This window comes from Anabrus simplex, chromosome 1 (assembly GCF_040414725.1).
Source record: "Anabrus simplex isolate iqAnaSimp1 chromosome 1, ASM4041472v1, whole genome shotgun sequence".
Lineage (NCBI taxonomy): Eukaryota > Metazoa > Arthropoda > Insecta > Orthoptera > Tettigoniidae > Anabrus > Anabrus simplex.
The window spans coordinates 1,083,021,422-1,083,046,699 of record NC_090265.1 but is presented as its reverse complement, the minus strand read 5'-3'; the positions used below and the strand labels follow the sequence as shown (position 1 = coordinate 1,083,046,699).

At 37.8% G+C, this 25,278-nt stretch overlaps 1 protein-coding gene across 1 annotated transcript in view; it reads left to right on the top strand.

Moving 5' to 3' along the window:
- The window catches only part of LOC136876245 (thioredoxin domain-containing protein), a 74,992-nt gene that overhangs the window by 5,449 nt on the left and 44,265 nt on the right, over window positions 1–25,278 (top strand). The window contains exon 3 of the mRNA XM_067150031.2: window positions 14,532–14,670. Coding sequence (XP_067006132.1) covers window positions 14,532–14,670 — 139 coding nt within the window. The remainder of the gene's footprint in view (window positions 1–14,531; window positions 14,671–25,278) is intronic.

Sequence of the window (25,278 nt, the reverse complement as noted above, 5' to 3'; positions counted from 1 at the left end):
TGAATCTTAATATTGTTTTTGTATTATCTTTAAATTAACTCTACCATCTTAGAACTGAAGCTTCCATGGTCTGTTGAACTACTGTCACATTCTTTGTCCAGGCTGAAACCTGTGGTCATTTGATGTATGCTATATACAAGTTCTCATAGTTTCAAACACATTACAGTACTGCAGTTTTTTTTAATTAAGGCAACTGGTGTCTTCATTTTGGATCTGAGGTCTTCCCTGGCAGCTGAAATAGACTTCAAAGCTGATCTCTCTGCCTCGTCTGATATTGTATTTTATTTCCCAGGGTCACACAAGCCCCAAAGATGTTTTGAGTGCGTGTGGAATTTGATCCAGTGCCCAGTATTTAGAAGGGAATTTTCTGTGACGTAATTTGCATAATAACTACATTGACATCACATGCTGCCCCCACTCCTTCACCTATCTACCCCTGCACCGAAGCATTTTATGGTATGAAGAGCTGTCAGGCATGCCAACAAGTGGCTGTACTCCCTGTGCCAGCTATAGCTTGTCTGGAAAGAGGAATGGGGACAGCAGCAGCTCCAAGCTTGCACTCACCTCACCCCCCCCCCCCCTCTCTCTCTCTCTCTCTCTCTCTCTCTCTCTCTCTCTCTCTGACAATATCCACTTGTCCTCATACCTCAAATATGTCCCTGCAATGTCACAAAGGAAAATCAGCACGATTCCCCCAGGCGTTTGAATTTTGAGTTGTGTTGCCTCTGTATTAACTTAAAATACTGACTTATTCATGTTCTTTCCCTTTCTGTTCTATTCTATTCTATTAAATGGATTGGTTTGCAGTCTGGTGAATGTGTTCTTTCCCCCGGAGTTGGCTGTATGCCTTCCACCCATCAGATGATACTTTCCTACCAGAAAGTTTTAAAAGTGTCTGTGGGGAAGGGGAGGTGGGGGTAGGGATGTAAAAATAATTATCAAGATCAATAGAAAGGAGCAAAAGAAATTTAGATGAAGTAGAGACAATAAGCTTGATTTTGAGCAGGAAACCTGAAAAGATTTATCTCCAAATTGGTACTGACAACATAATCATCAACAATGTCAAATACTTAAGCAGCTATGTCTCTTCTAACAACACTATCAGACATGAAATCAGCAGTAGAATAGTCACCATCACACTTTTACCACTCTGCGAGATCATTCTTTTCCTCTGGATTCCAAGGTACACTGTATAAATCTTATCTAGTACTAGCTGATGGACCCATGCTTCGCTTCGAATTCTACATTGTATACAGAATTGTAGGTTAAGTAGCGTACGCAATGTATTAAATTGCATAGAAATGTGACGGGGAAGTCACCATATGTCTTTGCTCATGCGAAGACTGGGTTAGAGAATTTTCATTGTAATGGCAGACACTCGCTCTCCACCTGCCTTTTTATATTCTCGGAAAGACTGTCTTTGTGGTTTTCCCAACTGAAGTCAACGTAGGTCATTACAATGTTGTCATTAGGAATGTCGCGACTAAAAGCGATGCTATCATATGAAATACTCGATCAAATGAAAAATTGTATATTTTCTCTTAACGAACAGTACTACACTGTCAATATAAATGTCCAAAGTTCCAGAGCTAGGATCAATCACTCACTACTGATCTGAATTTAGGACAGTTGTGGCAGATTCCCTATCTGTTGTTTTCCGAACCTTTTCTTAAATGATTGCAAAGTAATTGGAAATTTATTGAACATCTCCTTGTGAAATTATTCCAATCCCTAACTCCCCTGAATCAAGCAATCCGGGTGAGCATCCCATATACTGGAACCATACTTTAGTTGGGGTCTTACCAGAGATTTATATGCTCTCTCCATTACATCCTTCCTACTACCCCTAAATATCCTCATAACCATGTGCAGAGATCTATACCCATTATTTACAATTCCATTTTTTATGTGGTTACCCCAGTGAAGATCTTTCCACATATTAACACCTAGGTACTTACAGTGATCCCCAAAAGGAACTTTCACCCCATCAACCCAGTAATTAAAACAGAGAGGACTATTCCTATTTGTGAAACTCGCAACTTGACTTTTAACCCTGTTTATCATCATACCATTGCCTACTGTCTATCTCACAACATTATCAAGGTCATTTTGTAGTTTCTCACAATCTTGTAACTTGTTTATTACTCAATGCAGAATAACAATAACATTATCTGCAAAAAGCCTTCTCTGATTCCACTTCTTACTCATATTATTTATAATCACTGTATAAGAAAGCATAAAGTTCCAATAATACTGCCTTGAGGAATTCCCCTCTTAATTATTACTTAATTATTACAGGGTCAGATAAAGCTTCGCCTACTCTAATTCCCTGATATCTATTTTTTAGAAATATAGCCACCCATTCAGTCACTCTTTTTTTTCTAGTCCTATTGTACTCATTTTTCCAGTAGTCTCCCATGATATGCCCTATCAGGCGCCTTAGATAGGTCAATCAGAATGACCAGGCCGCAGACAATCTAGATTCTCTTCGGCCATTTTCTCATGATGCGCATACGTACAGACAGAAATGACGGAAAATTAAAAAGTTCATTTCCTTGTTACTGTAGACACAACAGATACAAATATACCATTCTTTTTAAATTCTGAGCAGTGTATGGACAAAACTACCCATGGGCTTCAAGCTGTCACCACAACAGCACCAGACCAACAGAATAATGTTATTGGCTTTACGTTCCACTAGCTACTGTTACGGTTTTCGGAGATGCCGAGTTGCCGGAATTTCGTTGTGCAGCGTTTCTTTAACGTACCAATAAATCTACTGACACAAGGTTGATGTATTTGTGCACCTTCAAATACCACCACACTGAACTGGGTTCAAGCCTGCCAGGTTAGGGTCAGGAGGCCAGCACCTCAACCGTTTGAGCCACTCAGCCCAGCGGCAATAGTAGACTCCAAGCAACTGAAACTAAGTTCTTATGATCTTGTCAAAAGAAAAGCAGAAGAGACAAAGTGCTGAATGTAGAAATTCACCAGCATTGGTTTGAGAAGTTTTCTTGGACACATTAGAATTAGGTAGGCTGAAGTGGTATGGTCATATGATGAGAATGGCCCATAAAAAGAGACCAGAATGTCCCAGGCAGTAGACCATGAGGAAGATCTAGAGAGTGATCTGGGAAAACCAATCTGGAGAGATTTCGCCAAGAGAGATACAGAATAACAACAAAATCTGTAACAGCAGATATGGTTGGATCACACAAATTGAAAAAAGTTTCACTCATACCCATATTCAGCTAGTTGGAGTGGACAAATAATGATGACTAGGGGCACTACAATACCAGGAATTTTCATTTTTAAAAGCAGCAAAAATCATACCAGAAATTTCCATATCCCACCAGACACTCCTAACATAAGGACTGTCAAAATAAACTGTCAGGGTAAAAAAATCTAGCCAGTCAGGGTACAAGAAGAAAAAAACTAAATAGCAAGCACATCAGTATACCTTTAACCATCTCCTCCAGTGATCTTAGTAGCAGGAAATCTGTTGCAGTTAACGTGTCACGTTTGTTCCGTAATGACTTTAACTAATGAAATAATTATTCCTTTGAGGGCCTGTACTACGACATCCAGGTAAAAGTGCGGTTTAAATTTATGTGGCAGTTTGCACATTTATCTGGAAGTTCGATTGAAAACGCGTACTACGACTTTCGTTTATGTTCAATCTGGGAGAATATTCTCGAGTTTAGCTATGCCGAAGTTGGAGAGGCAGTTACCGCTCTTATCTGGGAATTGGCTCCTATCAGGGACGCTACTGTAAGAATCAAGATGGCTACACATCAAGATGAATCTAAATCTGCATGATGCTACACGAAAAATAAATTGTTATAATGTAATCTATGTATACATATTTATAAAATATATCGTGCTTCCTGTCCAGCTAAAAGGCACGCACCTTCTCCTGACGGAATCGCACACGTGATCACTTTGGCTTAAATCGTGTCTGGAGCAAGGATGGTCGCATTGTTGTGCTGTGACAATGGACGAAAAGTGTTTGTTACTACAATGGTACAACTTGTTAGTTTAATGTGAAACACGAGTGAGCATTGATACAGGCTCATTACTGAGATGCCATTAACATGTAATGTTTTAGTTTTAAGTAAATGTGCGTGTATGTGTGTGAGTGAATGCGATTGTATCCCTGGAATTACTTGTGGAGAAAACAAGGTGAGTAAGCAGAAGTATTTTCTAGACAATGGCTAGTCACAATACAAGTGTTATTTCTACCGATTGTAGTGCCGTTGATGTCAGTGACCCGCTCCCACCCCCTCCCCAGTCGCCCCTCTCACCCTACCCTTCAACAGCGCCAGCGGGAAACATTCTCAGGGAAAGTCTTGCAAGCTATCGACGAGCCCTACAGTGTTGTCATATTAACGCACAATCGTTGATGACTCACATTGACGAAATACATTCCCGCTTTCATGATAGTAATACCTTGCACTGCATATGTGTAATTGAGACTTGGTTACAAGCCTCACTAAACTCAGGCCTTGTTGAATTAAATAACATGACTTTACACCGTCTAGACCGAAGAAAACGTATAGGGAGAGGGTGTGCTATTTACTACTATAATGATCTCAAAAGTAAAATAGTGGCTACTTCAGACCAGACGATTCCCAATCGACCAGAGTTTGTTTGTAGAAGTTTCGGCTAACAATCAAAAAGTACTGATTGGAGTGGTTTATAAACCCCCAGGCATAAGACATATATCGGACCTTGAACTTTGCTTAGCCAAGTTAATTCCACTGTATGAAAATATAATTATACTGGAAGATTTTAATACAAATCTGCTGACCGACAAACGACTCATTACATTTACAAAATATATTCAATCAATCAATACTGATCTGCATTTAGGGCAGTCGCCCAGGTGGCAGATTGCTTATCTGTTGCTTTCCTAGCCTTTTCCTAAATGATTTCAAAGAAATTGGAAATTTATTGAACATATCCCTTGGTAAGTTATTCCAATCCCTAACTCCTCTTCCTATAAATGAATATTTGCCCCAGTTTGTCCTCTTGAATTCCAACTTTATCTTCATATTGTGATCTTTCCTACTTTTATAAACGCCGTTCAAACTTATTCGTCTACTAATGTCATTCCACGCCATTTCTCCGCTGACAGCTCGGAACATACCACTTAGTTCAACAATGATAAAGGTGTTTTAATTTATTCCACCCATTCAATACTTATATTATCACGTATAGTTGTTACATAATTAAATTCTTAGTTACATGGGACATGTTTCGCCCTCAATTAAGGGCATCTTCAGCCTAAATACAATAATAAAAAATACATAAAAAAATAACATGTAACATACCACTTAGTCGAGCAGCTCTTCTTCTTTCTCTCAATTCTTCCCAACCCAAACATTGCAACATTTTTGTAACGCTACTCTTTTGTCGGAATTCCCCCAGAACAAATCGAGCTGCCTTTCTTTGGATTTTTTCCAGTTCTTGAATCAGGTAATCCTGGTGAGGGTCCCATACACTGGAACCATACTCTAGTTGGGGTCTTACCAGAAACTTATATGCACTCTCCTTTACATCCTTACTACAACCCCTAAACACCCTCATAACCATGTGCAGAGATCTGTACCCTTTATGTCCCATACACTGGAACCATACTCTAGTTGGGGTCTTACCAGAAACTTATATGCAATCTCCTTTACATCCTTACTACAACCCCTAAACACCCTCATAACCATGTGCAGAGATCTGTACCCTTTATTTACAATCCCATTTATGTGATTACCCCAATGAAGATCTTTCCGTATATTAACACCCAGATACTTACAATGATCCCCAAAAGGAACTTTCACCCCATCAACGCAGTAATTAAAACTGAGAGGACTTTTCCTATTTGTGAAACTCACAACCTGACTTTTAACCCCGTTTATCAACATACCATTGCCTGCTGTCCATCTCACAACATTTTCGAGGTCACGTTGCAGTTGCTGACAATCTTGTAACTTATTTATCACTCTATAGAGAATAACATCATCCGCAAAAAGCCTTACCTCCGATTCCACTCCTTTACTCATATCATTTATATATTCTTCTTTATATATTTCTTTATATATTCTTTAGCTTAGACCTAAACATCCTACCTCTAAATGCTACTAATCGTCTACATACAGTAAACCGGACGACTCATACTTTGATTGACTTGATCATAACTAACAATCCTCAGAAAGTTTTATTTAAATCATGGACAGCTTGCATTGCCAGGTATTTCTACCCATGATCTAATATATATCTGCTATTCATTAAAGATGCCAAAATATGAAACTAAATATATAACACGTAGGGATATAAAAAATCTGGACAAGGAAATAATACGACACGAAGCATACTATCTGCCGTGGAATGATATTTTACACATGGATGATATTGACGTAAAAATGAATAATCTGATCTGGTGTTAGAACTGTATGCTCCCAAGAAAGAGATCCGGGTAATTCGACCACCTTCTCCGTGGTTGACTAGTGAGATTAAATCAGAAATGGCAAAGCGTGACTCATGGTACAGAAGGTTTAAACGAACGGGTAATGGTAATGACTTTGAATATTACCGCGTTCTCCCCAACAAGGTTAAACAGTTAATCAGAAACAGTAACAGTAACATTTACAGAAACGGTAAATATAAACACATGTCAAGTATCAAAATGCAAGAACTCGACAGAAATATGGAAACAATTACGAACGATAGGTATAGAATTGATTATTTTCACCATGTTGGTCCGTATTGACTTATATTCAAATCTTTATAGAACACTTTCCCGCCTTGTCAATACATTATTGTAACTGTAACTGAAAGTGTTCTATAAAGATTCAATGGGTATAGGTCGAATGTTGTTAAAGCAGGCACCGAATGTATCCCTTGATGACTTAAATTTACACTTCACGTCGGCCGAATCCACTGTAGCAGTAAATAATAATAATTTTCATAACTGTACAAGTAATAATAATAATAATAATAATTTTTATAACTGTAATAATAATAATAATAATAATAATAATAATGTTACTTGTTTTCCGTCCCACTAACTACTTTTCAAGGTCTCGGAGACGCCGAGGTGCCGGAATTTAGTCCCGCAGGAGTTCTTTAACGTGCCAGTAAATCTACCGACACTGGGCTGTCGTATTTGAGCACCTTCAAATACCACTGGACTGAGCCAGGATCGAACGTGCCAAGTTGGGGTTAGAAGGCCAGCGCCTTAACCGTCTGAGCCCCTCAGCCCAGCAACTGTAATAATAATAATAATAATGTTTCTTCTATGCCAATTCAAGATACATTTGTGTTTAAAGAGGTTGGTATAAATGACGTAAAACGGGTTATGTATTCTCTCAGATCAAATGCTGCTGGACGTGATGGCATACCTCTGTCTTTCTACAAATATATCATTGGCACCATTCTGCCGATCGTAACACACATTAAGGTGCGTCCACACCAAGATGTTTTCGTTAACTTTAATAAACATTGTTAATGAACAATGTTCATGAACATTTCTGTCTGTTAATAAACAAAATGTCGTGTTCATTAACTTTTCGAGCATGTTGATAAACAAAATTTCTTTAACTTTTGTGAATGAAACTTTTAACATTTCGTGTTTTCGTTAACATTTCGGTTTGCACATGCGCAAAGTCGCAATTAGAACATGCAAATTCGTAGCGCGGAATACAATACTTTCGAAAACCGTTGAATCGCCAGCAACTCGTATACACCATACAAATACATAAGTGAACTGTAGGAGTATTTCTCTTACATGATCCTTAGTAGGAGTCGCCTGTCACTAGGAATCTTCAAGTTATACTTAGCCTAACATTATTGGAGATGACAGTCCGATAATTTGTATAATTTCTTCAATTTCAGACCCAATTGCTGTCAACAAGAACCAAAAGTCTTGTAGGGACATTCTCAGAAAGTTTTGAAAGCCTGCTGCATCATGAATTAAAAGTTCTGACATAGGCCTAGGTGTTCTCTCCAAACTTAATTCTAAACGCTTTTCCAATATTTTTCTTTGCCACACTTTGCGTCTGCGCTTTTCTCTAATTGCACTCATTAAAATAATGAAAGCTGGAGCAGTAAGTATTTTCTTCTTCCTGACCCTATCCATTGTAACCTCACAAACAGATATTTTCGTGTGGACACAATGTTAAAGAAGTTTGTTAACAAAAGTTTATTTGGTGTGGACACAATGTTAAAGAGGTTTGTTAACAAAAGTTTATTAACATCTTGAGAAATGTTTTCGTTAACATTGTTTATTAACTTTGTTTCGTTAACATTGTTTATTAACTTTGGTGTGGACTAACCATTATTAACTGCTGTTTAACCCAAGGGATTTTCCCTACGGCGTGGAAGGATGCCCTTTTCATCCCAATCTCAAAAAAGGATGGACCCAGTATTCCTTCAGATTACCGACCAGTTTCTATCCTACAACCCCTGTCCAAAGTGCTGAAATGCCTCGTATATGAGCAAATCCTTGCATATTTACATATATATGCTTTACTCGACTTTTACCAATCAGGCTTTAAGAAAAAACATAGTACCATGACAGCTCTGCTGAAAGTGACAGATGACATTAGATATGCAATGTACAACAAACGAATGACAATACTTACTCTTTTAGATTTCAGTAGCGCATTTGATACTGTCGATCCTAGGTTGCTTCTTCCCAAATTACAGTCCTTAAACTTTAGCCAGAAAGTACTGGAATTTTTCTATTCTTACCTCGCAAACTGCCGGCAGTGTGTGGTTGCAAATAATAATAAATCAATGTGGCGAACAAAAAATATTGGTGTCTCACAAGGGTCAGTCCTTGGTCCTCTTCTGTTCACTTTATATATAAATGATATCACCAGATCAATTAAGCACTGCAAGTACCATCTTTATGCTGATAATCTGCAAATTTATTACCACGCTAGAACTCATAATATACAACAAGCAATATGTAATGTAAATGCTGACCTTGAGCAAATTAATGGCTATGCAATTAAAAACAACCTTAAATTAAACCCCCATAAAATGCAAGCAATTATCATTGGTACATCAAAGAATCTTCACATTTTAAAACAAAACTGCATTCCTCCTATAACTTTAAATAATACTGTTATACCCTATTGTGAATCAGTTTCTAACCTTGGAGTTATTATAACGGAAACTCTAAACTGGTCAGCACAAGTTGAGAATATCTGTAAAAAGGTTTATTATGGCTTGCACCCCTTAAAATGGTTTAGAAATGTATTCCCTCGATCACTAAAAATTCAACTTGTTCAGTCATTATTATTTCCCATTTTTGACTACTGTGATGTAATTTTTATGGATATAACAAATGAATTAAGCTTGAAACTGCAGCGCACTCAAAATGCTCGTCTTAGATATGCTATGGATTTACGGTATGACGCTCGAGTTTCTCCCTACTATAAACAATTATCTTGGTTACGACTAGACGACAGGCGTAAACTACATTCAAATACTCTTATGTACCAGGTACTTTCGGAAGACATCCCTGCTTATCTCTCCAGCAATTTTCGTCACCTTGGTTCTTTACATCGCCATGATACTCGTTCAGTGTCCCTCCTAGAAATACCTGTCCACCGAACAACCACATACCATCGATCATTTACTATCACCGCTTTGGGGATGGTGGAATGCTCTTCCCAAAGAATGCTGCATCAAAAGGTATATTTAAAACCTCTTACCAGCAGTTCCTCGTTAAGTGCTTCCAGCAAGGTACCTGTATGAGTGGAACGAGTGATAGTGTGTGAAAATGATATGAGATTATTCTACATTAAAATAATATATTGGGTTAATATGATAATTTAAATTAAATTAAAAACATCCATACTGTATTTACGAAGTAAAAGTAGCCTAAACATAGTAGTAACTGTATTTAACTTAGATGTAGTATTGCAAGGATACAATTAGTTGAATTTCATTTAAAATTTTTATTAAGCTTACTAGTATTTTTATGTTCGTATTTCTTTCGTTGTGTATTGAAATGAGTATTTTTTAAATCTGTATTATGTAGGCAGTTCCTTTTTCTTTTTCTTTCTTTCATCTTTGTGTGTGTATATTCATATTTTTGTCTTAAAAATTAGTGTTATTTGTAGTTCTTAGTATTTTAAGTTAATCAGTGTCATTTTATTAACAAATAATAATGTGCGTGTGTGGTTAAGTGTAAGAAAGGGCCAAGAGCCCTAACTTCGCCATAGAAAATAAAGGCTTTTATCTATCTATCACAAAACTTTTAAAGATTTCACCAAGCTAGCAAGTTGTTGCTACTCACTATGCGAGTTGCACGCAAGCAACTCAATAGCAAGGTAGCTGTAGTCGTTGCGGCAACAACGTTTGATGCTGTCAGACAGTTATTTATTTCTTCGAGTCCCAACAGTCCAAGAATTTTTTACCTTCTAAATGATAGTCGGTAGGGTACTAGAGGTGATAGTACACATTTCCTAATCATTAGAGTGCGTGTCAAAAGTTTGGGTTCTATTCAAAATTTATCCGAGATGCACATATGGAGTAAAGGTATATGACGTTGTTCATGGTGATTCATCCGTCGAATGAGAACGTTAAGGTTATGTTTCTTTGTCTTTGTAACAACTTCCTAATACAAAGGGTAAGTAGTTACACCAAAGTAAGATAAATGCTTGCCAGTTACTATTCTAACATTGTCTTGGTAAGAAAAAAGAAACTAACTACTTATTAAATTAACAACAATAAATTGAATTAATAATAAAATTAATGATCCTACACCGCGTACAGTGACGTTAATTATGAATATAAACTTTAGTTTCGCCGTAACGTGCATCCTCGTAAATAGTGTCAGACAAAAAACAAAATTGTATGATGTGGTAGGAATTATTTGATAAGATGCATAACCTGAATCTTAACTTTTGCGTCCAGGTTACATTTTTTGTCTTTTTATTTTCTACAATTTCTTTGTTTTGTTACATAATTAATTTTAAAATTTGTTCATATGTGTAAATGTGAGTCCTATTTCTGTTTTTGACCTGAACTTCCACATATAACGTGCTCCGAATTTTTCTACTGTTTTATGGATTCTACGTTTACTACGCTGCATATGCCGCTACTAACCTGCCTGTGCTCTCTTCGCCCGTCCAGCTTCAACTGCTCGTGCTGCTTACCCTCCCTCTTTCCTTCCCCTACCGCTTCGCTGCGCATTGGGTACTGTATGCTCTCGTCCTTTCTGGACGCTTCTACTTGAATATAAATTGGCCTGCTCTGGGCTTGAGCAGCGAGTTGGGGTGAACACGACGATTTGTGTGGAGGGAGGACTTGGTTTTACTTTGCTACCAGCTGGACTGTGTGCAATGTTTCTTTTAAAATGTGCTTTTGTGTACCATTGAAAAGCTACGACTCCTGGACGGGTGAGCGAAAAACTTTAATTTATTTCATTTCCATGTTGTTCTTTGAACTTTCATTTAATGCTGCACTTCCTTAATTTTCAAATTGCCGTTACTGCCTACCAATGACAGTTCATGTTGATAATAAGCTAACTGCAGCTACTGATAGCGGTACCTTACTTTGGAATTACATTACCATCTCACTCCGAAGTTGGACTTTGTGATACGTCAAGTGATTGCTGCGATATGAACCATTGAAATTCAACTGTTTTCCCGAGCAAACGCATGAATAGAATCAATTGAACTATCACCTAGCTTCTGTTTGCTCTTTTGGAATTTCATCGATACTGGCTGGTCTTATTTTCCAAATCCCTGTTGGCAGCCATTGGTACCGTTTTCTTTCACGTCCCTCCCCTTTCCCCACCTTCCTATTCCGCATCTCTTCCGCCCCCTTTTTTTTTCTTCTACATGTATTATTGTACAGTGGCCCATATGTCTTTCAAATTTTAATGTTTTTTCGTGTTCATACGTAAATTTCTGTTTTCCTTGTGTAGGACACTCCTCATGTAAAAGAGGTGGTATTATTATTGAAGGTTTCGAGTCTAGCTGTTCTCTTTGAAAAACAGATCTGAAAATTAACATGGTTGTCCCATCTGCTTTTTCTCTTTTGGAAGTCAGAACTAACTGACCTTTGGATGATTGTTGTTTTCTTTGGCTTGTAAATGTTTCTTCTGGGTGTTTTTTGCTAATATATTGTTAACTATTTCTTCTTTCCCTTTTTTTTTGTTGTCGTACGCCTTTCCTTGCCCTCACGAAATTTGTACCTACCTCGGTTCCTCTGAATATATGGACTCAGTGAAAAGGCTTCCATTTATGCGCTCTGCTGAAAACCTTTTACCTTGAAAATTGAAAACTACCTGTGAACTTGTGCACGGACGGACATATATACATTTTTTTTTTTTTTTTTTTTTTTTTTTTTTTTTTTTTTTTTTTTTTTTTTTTTTGGGTGTTGTTACATCCCTTTTGCTACGCCATCACGTGCTTTGATTGGTACTGCGTCAGTTGGATTAGTATCCTGGTTTATGCCTTGTGTTTTTCTTGGTGCATTGTCTCACCATTCCCATTCTGGTGCATGGCGAGATCATATTCTGAGCGTACTTGCTTTACCTTAAATACGATACAGACCTATCCTACCCTTACCAACCGTCACACGTCACACTCACACCCGAATACACCACACACATTATAGCTTAATAAGAGTGATATTGGACGCTAGTAATACAATTTCAATTTTTTTTTCAACAGTTATTTTGTCATTAGCTACACAGTATGGGTCATGTTACTGTAACATAAAATAAATTCACTGTCGCTGTCTTGAAGATGGTTTCCCATTTTCACACCGAATGAATACCAGGACTGTACCTTAATTATTAAAATCACAGTCGCTACCTTCCTATCTTATCCTAGCATCATTGAAAACCTACATTGGTATGATATCAAGCAACCAACAGTTATTTCATTTTCTTAGGTCTCTATTTGAAAATCATTTCACATTTCACTATTTGAGTTGCTCTTGAGATATGCTGCTAATTTCAATATGTTCATCCATTTCTCTCTATTAGATACATAATCAGTTTGACTGACTTACTGCAGTGCGTTCTTGTTCCCTTTCCCCACTTTTATAAGACCGGGTGGCATGATAGCAGAGTGGCATAATCGCTGCCTTCTTACAAGGGCGGCTCTTGTTCGAATCCTGAACAATGCCTTTGAGATTTTTAAAATGAAAATTCATATCCCTGTAGTTCAGATTCTGCATTAAACAGAGGTGCCATGGCTATGATCATATGAGCAGTCACATAAAACTACAAGCTTGCTTTCCCTTTTTTAAGATTCTCCTTTTGTTGTAATTCTCTTTTAGATGCAATTTTTTATTATTTTTTTATTTCCTACTCCCAATCTTTATTATTCTTTCTTTTATTTTTTTCCCTGAAAAATGACTACTCTATGGTATAACTGCCCCTTTTCCCCACTTTCTCGATCCTTCGAGAAAGGTTTTATCTGAAAATTTCAGATATGTATGTTTTTTTAAATTCTTGGATGTCACTGCTCTTCACCTGTTTTCTATACAGATTCTATCCAGACTTCAGAATTTTAAGTAAGCATTAGCTATAAGTTCACTTAATAATGAAGATGTAATTCATAAATGAAGCCAGAATGTTGTTTTGCCTCTTTTGGGGGTAGGCAAGTTGGCTGCAAAATGTTTTAATTTTGTTTTAGATGTTGTGATGAAATATATTATTTTATGATCTAGATCAGAGGTTTTCAAACTTTGTCTTTTGTCGGCATCCATTTACACCACAGGATTTTACACAGCACCTTCCAAGCAACATTACTTGCAAATTGAAGAATAAGACGAACTAATTAATGACCAATGTTTTTTATTACTTTAATGTATTAACCATCTTTAAAAATACAGAAAACACTGCTTATTCATAATAGAATATCACTGAAAAGTTATTCATAATGCTGTATAATAATGTCATTGACATGTTTATAGAAAAATTTAATGACTTTCATGAGTTGGGCAAATTGTACAGACCATTTTTTTTTTTTTATATCAGGTCGAATGTATGATAAATTCAGATGCATTTTTTTCGTCTTGCATTCTCAAACTTCCACATTACATTGCACTGTCTTTGTATTTGCCACAAAAGGAAAAGCATGTACACATGTACAAATTGTAGAAAACTGCAACAAAATAATGAAAACATGTTTACTTGGTAGAGAAAAATCTTCCTTAATCTATATCCAGAAGCTGTTTAACTCTTGAAATTTGCAGTTTGCTGCTAAAGGATTTCTTATACAGTCATATTCATCTTCTTTAATTGATTATGGAAAATATCCTTTCAATTTCTTTTCAGTTGCTGTAAGTGATCATATAGCAGTGGTTTTATAATTTAGGGCATCAAGAGTTTTAATTCAACTTTTATATTGACTTCGCAGCACGCTTGACATTACATCAAGGCATTCCTTGGTTCCATGGCACCCACTTTGGAAAGCTCTGATCTAGATTTTCTGATCTTATATTGCAACATAATCTGTTCGGTATATCGTATATTTTTCACTATGAACCGTTGTATGTTTTAGGCCCTTTGAATGATGAACTCATTCTTCACACATTTAACAATAACAAGGAGCCTGCTGTGAGGGAATTGTCTGATGACAATTTTGAACATCTGACACAAGCTTCCAGCGGAGCCACTACTGGTGATTGGTTCATTATGTTGTAAGCATTCCTTTATATTACCTGTAAACAGTTAAGATTGTCCTTTTATGTTCAGTGTACTTTGTACTTGTTTTCTCATGTTTGAATCACATAGCCAATTCTTTATGAAGATGTAAAAATTACATGCATCCAAAAGTCAAAATTACAGGTAAACTGTTAGTCGCAACCAAGAAAGGAGTATGCATGCAGGATTTCTAATTAATTTTGCTACAGAAATATCCATGCATTTTTTTTCTAACTCATGCAGTTTTCCAGACAAAGAAATGCCTTGGTCTTTCTGATGCATGGTTTATCTGATGAAACCCAAAATAATGGGTGAACATTTGTTGTATCTCCCAGTCGCGATGTACATTGTTAATACCTGAGCATTTCTGTCGTTGGAAGAAATCCCCCTCCCCAAAATGTGTTGAGGTTCTGGGCGTCAGTCAGCTCGTCCGCTGATGAGGGAATGGACATTGAGCATTCATCTACATACACGGATGTAGATGTTGATGTTTAGGTTCAAAAGCGTCTCGCCGCTTTTATGACAGGCATCTTGCTGACCTGCGCCAGCAAATAAGTCAGTTTGCGGTTAGTGTGGTCTGTACTCAAGAAACTAATCTCAGGCGTGTTTCATTGTCTGTCATAGCGAGAGTTTGTAATGTTTATTTTCCACCAGGCCAGCCTCTTAATGTCAATCATTGATCTTATAGATCAGCTCCCGCCTCCATTCCTCTTATGGGGCTCTCTGAAATGCCTTGTTCCAGAGAAAGGGAGTTGGAAAGATTACTAAGAGAGCTGGATTTATGCATTTTGATTACAGGTGAACCAGTGCATATTAGCGTTGCGCATGGCACGTTAGTCTGTGCAACCAAGCGCTCGTTCCTGTTTCGGTGGGATATATGTAGTGACCTCTGTGAATGTGACCCTTTCCCTATTCTTCTAACTTTGTTGAAACAGAAATCCATCAAGGCTTAAACATGCTGATTGACAAAGTTCACATCACTGGCTGTCTTTAACGATGTGAGTAGCTGGAGTGTAGACAACGATGCAACTTATATCACACACGTTATTCCTGTTGCTGCCGAGGAGTCCATTCCATCCTTTTCTGAGACTCCTTGATGAAAACTCATTCCTTGTTGGAATGAAGAAATTGCAGCAGCTATAAAGGAATGACTTTGTGCTCATAAACTCTATCGTAAGTAGCCTACTGTGGCCAGTTTGGTGGCATTTTAAAAATCTCCGCACTGAGGCGCGAGTTCTTTATTCGACAGTGTAAGAAAGCTTCATGGGGAAAGATATATGTCGTCTATGACGTCACATACACTGCCATCTCAAGTGTGGACTAAACTTTGACGTATTTCCGGAGTACGAGATCCATCCTCAATACTGGGAATTTCCATTGCAGGCAGTATCGTCACTGATCCACCCACAATTGCTAACCATCTAACAAGTAATTTTGTAAATGTGTCTGGTTCCGGGAATCACAGTCATGATCTCCTGACTGAAGCAGGAGGTAGAACATAATCATCTCAGTTTTGCCACCCAATATTCAGAGGACTATAACCTGCCCTTTATGGAATGGGAACTCCACAGCGCCTTGGCACTTTACAAGGACACAGCTCCCAGACCAGATAATGTCCATGACCAGATGTTGAAACACCTCAGTGAGAATAGCCTCTTATATATCCTTGGGGTATTCAACCAAATCTAGGTAAAGGGTGAGTTTCTGTCACAGTAGCGAGAGGGAATAGTAATTCCTCTCGTTAAGCCTGACAGAAATCAAGTATGCAGGAAGTTAAAGGCCTATTTGTCGTACTAACTGTGTATACTATTTGAGAGGAAGGTGAATCGCCAACTTGTGTGGTGTTTGAAGAAAAAGGGGCCTTCTGTCCGAGTACTGATGTGGTTTTTGAGCATTCCGCTCCACCACTGATCGCTTGGTACGCATAGAGAGTTCTATCCAGGACACATTTCTCCAAAGTCAGCAAATGGTGGCTGTTTCCTTTGACTTAGAAAAGGCCTATGGCACCACATGGCATCCTTTCAATCCTCCATCAACGGAGATTCTGAGGTGACTTGCTGGTTTTTATTGTGAATCTTTTGTCCCTCCATCTATTCCATGTCCGAGTAGTGAGGATGTATTCGCAATATCATGTTCAGGAAGATGAAGTCCCACAGGGATCGGTTCTCAGTGTCACTCTGTTCGCAATTGCCATGAACGGTATTGTCGCTGCTGCTGGTTCAGCAGTAATACAGTTGTTGAATGTTGACAATTTTGCTCTGCATTATAATTTGCAAAATATGGTAGAAAGCTATTGGGAGATTGGAACAGTGGACCTTAGAGCATGGCTTTCGGTTTTCAACTGCATAGAACTCTGTTGTTCACTTCTGCCAGAAGAGCACTCTTCACCCCAGCCTAAGCTTTATTTAACCCCTTAACCGCCAATGTCCGATTGTAAAAATATATAGGAAAATATTTTAAAAAAATTCCACCTATTCAATACAATATAATTAATAATAATTTTAATCATCATCATCATTTCCCTTTATCCAGCTGTAGCCGGGTAGGGGCAAATATGGTTCCTCTCCACTTTCTTCGGTCTTTCCACCACTCCACCTCCAACACTGTGTCCCAGTCCAGGTTTCTTTCTATAATGCTGCGTTGGATGGTATCCTTCCTTCTCAATCGTGGTCGTCCACGGCCTCTCCTTCCTTGGATTTGCATTTCCATCACCTTTTTTGGCATTCTTTCGTCGCTCATTCGCTTTATGTGCCCAAACCATCTTAGTTGGCTCTTCCCTATTCTATCTTTCATTTTTTCCACTCCAATTTCTTCTCGGATTTTCTCATTCCTTATTTTGTCTCTTCTACTCTTCTGTATCATACTCCTCAAGAATTTCATTTCGGCTGCCTGTATTCGACTCTCATCCTTCTTTGTCATTGTCCAAGTTTCTGCTCCGTAAGTTGTTATGGGTACGTAATACATCTTGTACATAGTATCCTTTGCTTCCATTGGCACATCTTTGTCCCATAACATATTTCTTACACTATGATAGAAACAACTTCCAGCTTGAATCCTTTTACTAATCTCAGCATCCAGTCGAGCATTCTCCATTAATTCACTCCTCAGGTATTTAAACGTTTCCACTACTTCCAGGGGCTTGTCTGCAAGTCTAATCTGACCTTTCCCTTCTTTCTCCCCTCTAGTCATAACAAGAGTTTTACTCTTTTCTACACTTATTTTCAATCCACATTCTTCAATCTTCCCATTCACCACATTCAACTGTTCTTGAACCTTCCTGTCGTCTTCTCCCCAGATCACAATATCATCTGCAAACATCATGTTCATTTCTCTTCCTCCATATGCTGCTTTTGCCGTTCTCATGATGTCATCCATTACTATTGTAAACAGGATTGGTGATAGAACACTTCCCTGTCTCAGCCCCCTAGTTATTTTGAACCAACTTGTCCTGCCAACTTGTGTTTGCACACAACTACAACAGTCCTTATACAATGCCATGATCATTTTTATTAATCCCTGTCCAATTCCTTTTTGCACCAGACTGTCCCAAACTTTCGTCCTAGGGACACTGTCATATGCCTTTTCAATATCAATGAATGTCATCACCATATCATTCCCGTACTCCCAATGCTTTTCCATTAGTTGTCTCATAATGAAAATGGGCTCTATTGTTGACCTTCCACTTCTGAAACCAAACTGATTTTCCTGTATCTGCTTCTCAACCCTCAACCTTATTCTACTTTCCAGTATCCTTTCCATTATCTTAGCAACATTGGATATTAGAGTAATACCCCTGTAGTTCTTCAAAACTTTCTTATCACCTTTCTTGAAAATTGGGATGATTATTCCTTTTTGCCAATCCTCAGGGACCTCCTTATTCTCCCAGACATTCCTGAGAACCCGATATGTCCACTGCAGGTCTACAGCTCCAGCTGCCTTTATCATCTCCACTGAAATTTCATCTATTCCAGCAGTTTTTCCATTCTTCATCTTTCTTACTGCCATTTCAATTTCATTCATTGTAATTTCTTTATCCATTTCTTCATCAACTAATTGCCTTTCCTGGTCGTCCATTGAATGACTGTCATCCGTTCTTATGTTCAGCAGCTTCTGAAAATACTCTCTCCATCTATTTCTTATTTCTTCTGGCTTTGTTAAAATTATGCCACCTTCATCCTTCACAAATCTGGTGTTTACTTGATCTCTCTTTTTGTTTCTTAAGATACCATACAGTAATTTCTTGCTGCCCTGCGTATCATCTCTCAATGTCTGTGTGAATAAGGCCCAGCTTTTCCTCTTTTCTTCCTCCACTACTTTCTTGGCCAAATTCTTTGCCTCCACATATTTTCTTCTACTTTCTTCAGTCTTAGATGTTTTCCATGCTTTCCATGCCATTTTCTTTTCCTTCACTTTAATCTTTACCCTATCATTCCACCAGTGTGTTTCTTTGTCTTTCACATTTCCTGATGTTCTACCACACACCTTTTCTGCACATCCAACCAGTGCTTCCTTAAATCTTTTCCATTCCTCTTCAACATTTCCCACCTCTGTCCTGGGTACCAAGGGTATTATTTCCCTTTGAAATTCTTCTTGTATGCTTTTCTCCTTCAACTTCCATACTTTAATTCTTTTCTCTCTTTTTATTGGGGTTTTTCAATCTTTCCAACTTTCAGTTTTCCTATCACAACTCTATGATCTCCACCAAAGGCTTCTTCAGGCATGGCTGTTACATCTACAAGGTTCTTCCAGTGTTCTTTCTCTATGATTATATAATCAATCATGGTCTTTGTCCGTCCGTCTCCCCAGCCATACCTTGTAATCTTCTGACTGTTCTTCTTCCTAAACCAGGTGTTTCCAACAATCATTTGATTCCTCATGCAAAAATCCACCAACAACTCGCCTTCTGGATTTACATTTCCATATCCAAAGGGCCCTACAACATCTTCCTTTCCTTGTCTTTCCATTCCAACTTGTGTATTTAGATCTCCCATCAATAGTACTTCCTTATCTTCTATCTGTCTCTCCACTTCCTCTAAGAAGTCCTCTAGATGTTCATCTATGCAACCAGTTTGTGGGGCATACAACTGAAATAGATTTTCAAACTGGAGTCTCATCATCATCATCCTATCGCTGACGTACTTTGTATATTCCAGATACTCTTGGATTTCTCTTCTAAGTATGATGGCCACTCCATTTTTTGCTTCAGGTCCTCCGCTGTAATACAGCCTGTATCCTTCTCTCAGAGGGATCTCCCCTGTACCCCTCTTCTTGGTCCCGCACAGTCCAAGTATGGCTATACCTTTTTCTATCATTTTAATAATAATATAATATAATCATATAATAGTAATATAATACAATTATATTGTATTGAATAGATGGAAATAAATTTTAAATATTTTCCTATATATTTTTATGAAACTTTCAATGCGGACAAAAAATGATTTTCATCACTTGTAATAATGTCCGATTGATCGGACATTTGAGGTTCAGTCTAAAATCGCCAAAGTCCGATTGATCAGCATTCCCATAAAAAATATTTTCTAAGTTATTTATTCGTATTAACAATAAATAATACATGTTTTGGGCTAGTATAGGTTTAAATAAGACTATATACTACAAGTTTTAAAGTTGGTAGCACTGATAACCTTGTAGAAGCTGATGTTTTGTTGTAGCAGTTGGCAGGAGTAAGTCTGCTGCAAGGTGCTGACACGTGGCGAGCTACGAGCTTCTAACGCTTCCCGCCTAGCCCTGCTGTCTTTCTCTCAGTTCACTGTTCGTCATTGTCGCTGTCAGTGCATTATTCCTTTCCTGTGTGTGAAATGAGTCGTTCGCCGTTGAGTGAAAATACCATTCAACATCTCATTGCAGATGATAATTTCCTTAGTGATAGTGAGTTTGACAAATTACAAACCAGTTCGTCTTCCGAAGTTAGTGAAACTGATATGGAAAATAGTGATTCAGACTCTATGTATTCCCTTATTGGTACTTCCAGTATGAGTTTTCGGAACAGCGTAACAAACAGTTCTATAAATAGGTCGATCTTGTCATCGTTTGAGGAGGACAACCCTCCTGCCACTGGTTAAACTACATCTACAACTCAGCCACCCCGCGATCATGGCCATCCCCGCGTCTCTCCTGATGTTTCCAGCAGTGAATCTGAACATGACAGTGACGAGTGGGATGAGATTGTTGAGGGCAATCACCCCTTGTCCGGCTCCATGGCTAAATGGTTAGCACGCTGGCCTTCGGCCACAGGGGTCCCGGATTCGATTCGCGGCAGGGTCAGGAATTTTAACCATTATTGATTAATTTCACTGGCACGGGGGCTGGGTGAATGTGTCGTCTTCATCATCATTTCATCCTCATCACGACGGGCAGGTCGCCTACGGGCGTCAAATCAAAAGACCTGCATCTGGTGAGCCGAACTTGTCCTCGGACACTCCCGGCACTAAAAAAGCCATATGCCATTTCATTTCAATCACCCCTTACACAGTCATTCCTTCGCATTCAGTGAAATTCCCCGCAGTAAACACTGTCCACCTCAGAATTCTCCTCCTATCTCATATTTTGATCTTTTCTTTCCTATGTCTCTCTTGAACATGTTAGTGACCTACACAAACATGTACACAAGAAATTTTATTCAGGAAAATCATCATACATTTGGAAGACACTGCAGGAATCATGTTTGGAGACCTGTAAGCTTTGTTGAGATGAAAGCTTTCCTTACTGTCTTGGTGAACATGGGTTTGAATAAAAAACCAACAATTGAATTGTATTGGAGTACCAAATCTTCCCAACACATGGTTTAGCAAAATGTTTGCTAGGAACAGATTCCATTCAATTCTGAAATTTTTTCTCATGGTAGACACTTGAACATTGCCAAAACCGGAACAGCCCAGCTATGACACCTGTGCTCGATTTAGTCCTATAATTGATCATGCCAATAGAGTTTTCAGACGTTACTACAACTCAAATGAACAACTGTTGATTGACAAGAGTTTAGTTTATTTAAAGATAAAAATTTCATTGTTCCGTATTGAAAAGTATCACAGTTAAAATTGTAATAATAAATAAAGAGGTTCAACCTATTCAATATAAGAGTTTAGTTGGGACGAAAACCATACGCAGCTGCTACAATATATGCCCAACAAGCTTCACCACAAGTGGTAAATCAAGTTGTGGTTACTCTGTGATAGAGTTACGCATTACTGCTTGTCATTTTTTTGCTACAAAGGTAAGAGGGATCAAGATAAAAATAGGGACAGTGGAAAAAACGGGCTTAGTTATACGGTTGTGATGAAGTTGTTGGAAATGGGAAATTACTTGAATAAGGGGTTCCATGTGTTCGTAGACAACTTCTTTACCTCAATTCCTCTGGCTAAGGCTTTGTATTCAAAACTGACACATCTAACTGGCACTTTGGGTAGTATCGGAAAGGAGTACCCTCTCCTATGAAGCAAACATTTTCTGTTGGACAGACTAAATATCGCCGCAAAGAATTTATGCTGATGGTGGGCAGTTGGCTAAAAAGATTGCAAAAAGAGCAAGTACTCCTGTCTACAAAGGCCGAGGCAAAAAGTGAAATAATAATAATAATATTTTAACTTTTTGTCCTTTTATATGTGACACAGGAAACACCACCTCTCTAAAATAATGCAGTTTTTGATAGTAAAAATTTTTTCTTAATGTTTTTTGTTCATGAAATACTTTTTTTTTTTTCAGAGAAAAAATATTTATTTGAATTATCACTTCATAAAATAAAAATTTAGAAATTTAAAGTGCATTAATCTATATATATATATAAAATAAGAGTTTTGTCTGTACATTGCTCAGAATTTGAAAATAATAGTATTTCTGTATCGATCATGTTCACAGTAACAAGAAAATACAGTTTTTACTTTTCCGTAATTTCTGTCTGTCTGTCTGTCTGTAATTTATGTACACGCATCACGAGAAAACGGCTGAAGAGAATTTAATAAAAATCGGTATGTAAAGTCGGGGTGTGAGCCGCTACAATCTAGGCTATAAATCATTTTATTCACGCTGAGTGAAATGGTAGTTTAGGGGAAGGCCTAAAATTATTTCTCAAATATTCATATTATTAGTGGTCATATCAATAAATACTACACAACTAAAGTTATATAGAATTTAATTTCCAATCATTTACGTCTTATGCCTTTTTACCGTACCGGCTATGATGAACAGATCTATATATATAAAATAAGAGTTTTGTCTGTACATTGCTCAGAATTTGAAAATAATGGTATTTCTGTATCAATCATGTCTACAGTAACAAGAAAATGCAGTTTTCACTTTTCCGTAATTTCTGTCTGTCTGTCTGTCTGCCTGTATGTATGTATGTATGTATGTATGTATGTACACGCATCACGAGAAAACGGCTGAAGAGAATTTAATAAAAATCGGTATGTAAAGTCGGGGGGTGAGCCGCTACAATCTAGGCTATAAATCATTTTATTCACGCTGAGTGAAATGGTAGTTTAGGGGAAGGCCTAAAATTATTTCTCAAATATTCATATTATTAGTGGTCATATCGATAAATACTACACAACTAAAGTTATATAGAATTTAATTTCCGATCATTTACGTCTTATGCCTTTTTACCGTACCGGCTATGATGAACAGATGTTCATGAATTTGGATTTTTGTTGCTAAGTCCATATCAACACCGAGTCCCGAGAAAATGGGCAAACAGAATTTAATGAAAATCAGTATATTGAGTCGGGGAATAAGAAGCTACAGTTTAAGTTATAAACAATGTTATTCACCCTGAGTGAAATGGTAGCTTAGGGGAAGGCACCTAAAATTTCATTTTTAATTATCCTACCTATGTTCTTGGACCTAAGGAAAAGTACTACATAACAAAAGTTATAGAGAATACAATTTCTGATCATTTATGTTTTATTCAGTTTTACCGTACCGACTATGATAAGAGTGGTATTTCAGAACCGGAAGACAATTAGTAATGTGAAGGCCTACAATATCGAAAGGGCGTAACATTGATCAACAATAACATTACACTGACCGTTGTTTGTTGTAATGTTCTTTGTCTCTTATGCAGACATTTAACTCCGATAGATGGGATTACTGCTGCGTACCGAGTATAACAGCCTAACTGAATATTGGCGGGAAATAGCTGAGGAATTAGATAGCTTTCTTCTTTAGCATGCCAATCTTCTGGTTCATACATTTTCTGATACTGCTGGTACGTAACACACTGGTTCGTTATAGTATTCCAGCTATTCGATACCTACTTTGACGCGCTGTTTTGAATGAGCAGTGTGCGCACTTAAGTCAGAGGCTCAATTAGTAGTAGTAGTAGTAGTAGTAGTAGTAGTAGTATGAACTGGGCTAGAATTACAATTTAGGCCTATTCCAAATTATAGTACCACAATTCACTAAATAACTCAAAATTCAACCCTGAAAATAGCTGTTTCTTAAGAAAAGTTTCTTCCTCTTCACTTTTATTAAATCTACATTCATTTTATTCCAAATTAACAGTGGTTTCTTCTCTGGCTCGGAAGAAAAATTGCCTCCACGTCAGATAGTTCTTTCCCTCGCCAATGTGGTGAATTTAGATTTTCCGACTTATCGGGTACTCCCAGGAAACAGATGAGTAAACGGGGATAGTTTTTGCCCTAGGACTATCCACTATCGTAATCCCCCTCCCCCCGCCGAAAAAAGGACAAAGATTGTTCACGGATGTCTGCGTCTTGGTCATTCCAGCTCTGTAGCTTTGGGCTGTTAGTTCTGCAGTGTAGTACTGTTCGTTGAAAGTGAGAAAATGTGTAGGTTTTTATTTTTTCAAGTATTTCATATGAAAGCATTGCTTTTAATCGCGCCATTCCTACTGACGTCATTGTAATGACCCATGTTCATTTCAGTTGGGAAAACCACTAAGGCCCGGTTGTATAAAACTTTTGATCTGAGTTTAAAGAGGAAAAATGGCTGCCAGTCAAGTTGAACTTCGATTTTCCGTTGTATAAACGCTAATCTAAGATCATCTCGTCTTGATCTAGGTTCAGATTTGACTGTCGAATATTCGTCGGTTAATCTCCTTGAAGTTAGATCATTATCATTCATATTAACCCCTCAGCGCCGACCTCTATACGTGGTATAGACCCATACATGGTTTCGCATTTACGGCTATAGCGCGAAGAGTTTTGGTGTTATGGATATGCAAATTGTTTTGTTTCCAAGAAGACGTTTTCGGGTTTATCAGTGTTCTAAATAAGTATTGAAAATCGTTAAAGTGTAGCTGCTTTTGCAAGGATAAGTATATGTCAATTATGTCTGAGCACCAATCCCTGCTTTTTTAAGAGTCCGTTTGCTTCATTCTTTCCCACAGAATAAAATAAAGAAATGATGATCTGAGAAGTTTGTCTTTTCGTGTGATGTTCTTTGCTCTAATTTTGTATTAAGAGTGCGGTTTATTTATTATATTTGTCTTTATTTCTCAGCTTGTAGTCTTTTCGTAACTCTCTAAGAGTACTCTGTATAGGCATCAGTTAGTGCTGCTTTCTGTCATACGATTGTGCATGGTATATATCTCGTTTGAAAGACGATGTATCGACCTTTTAATCTGA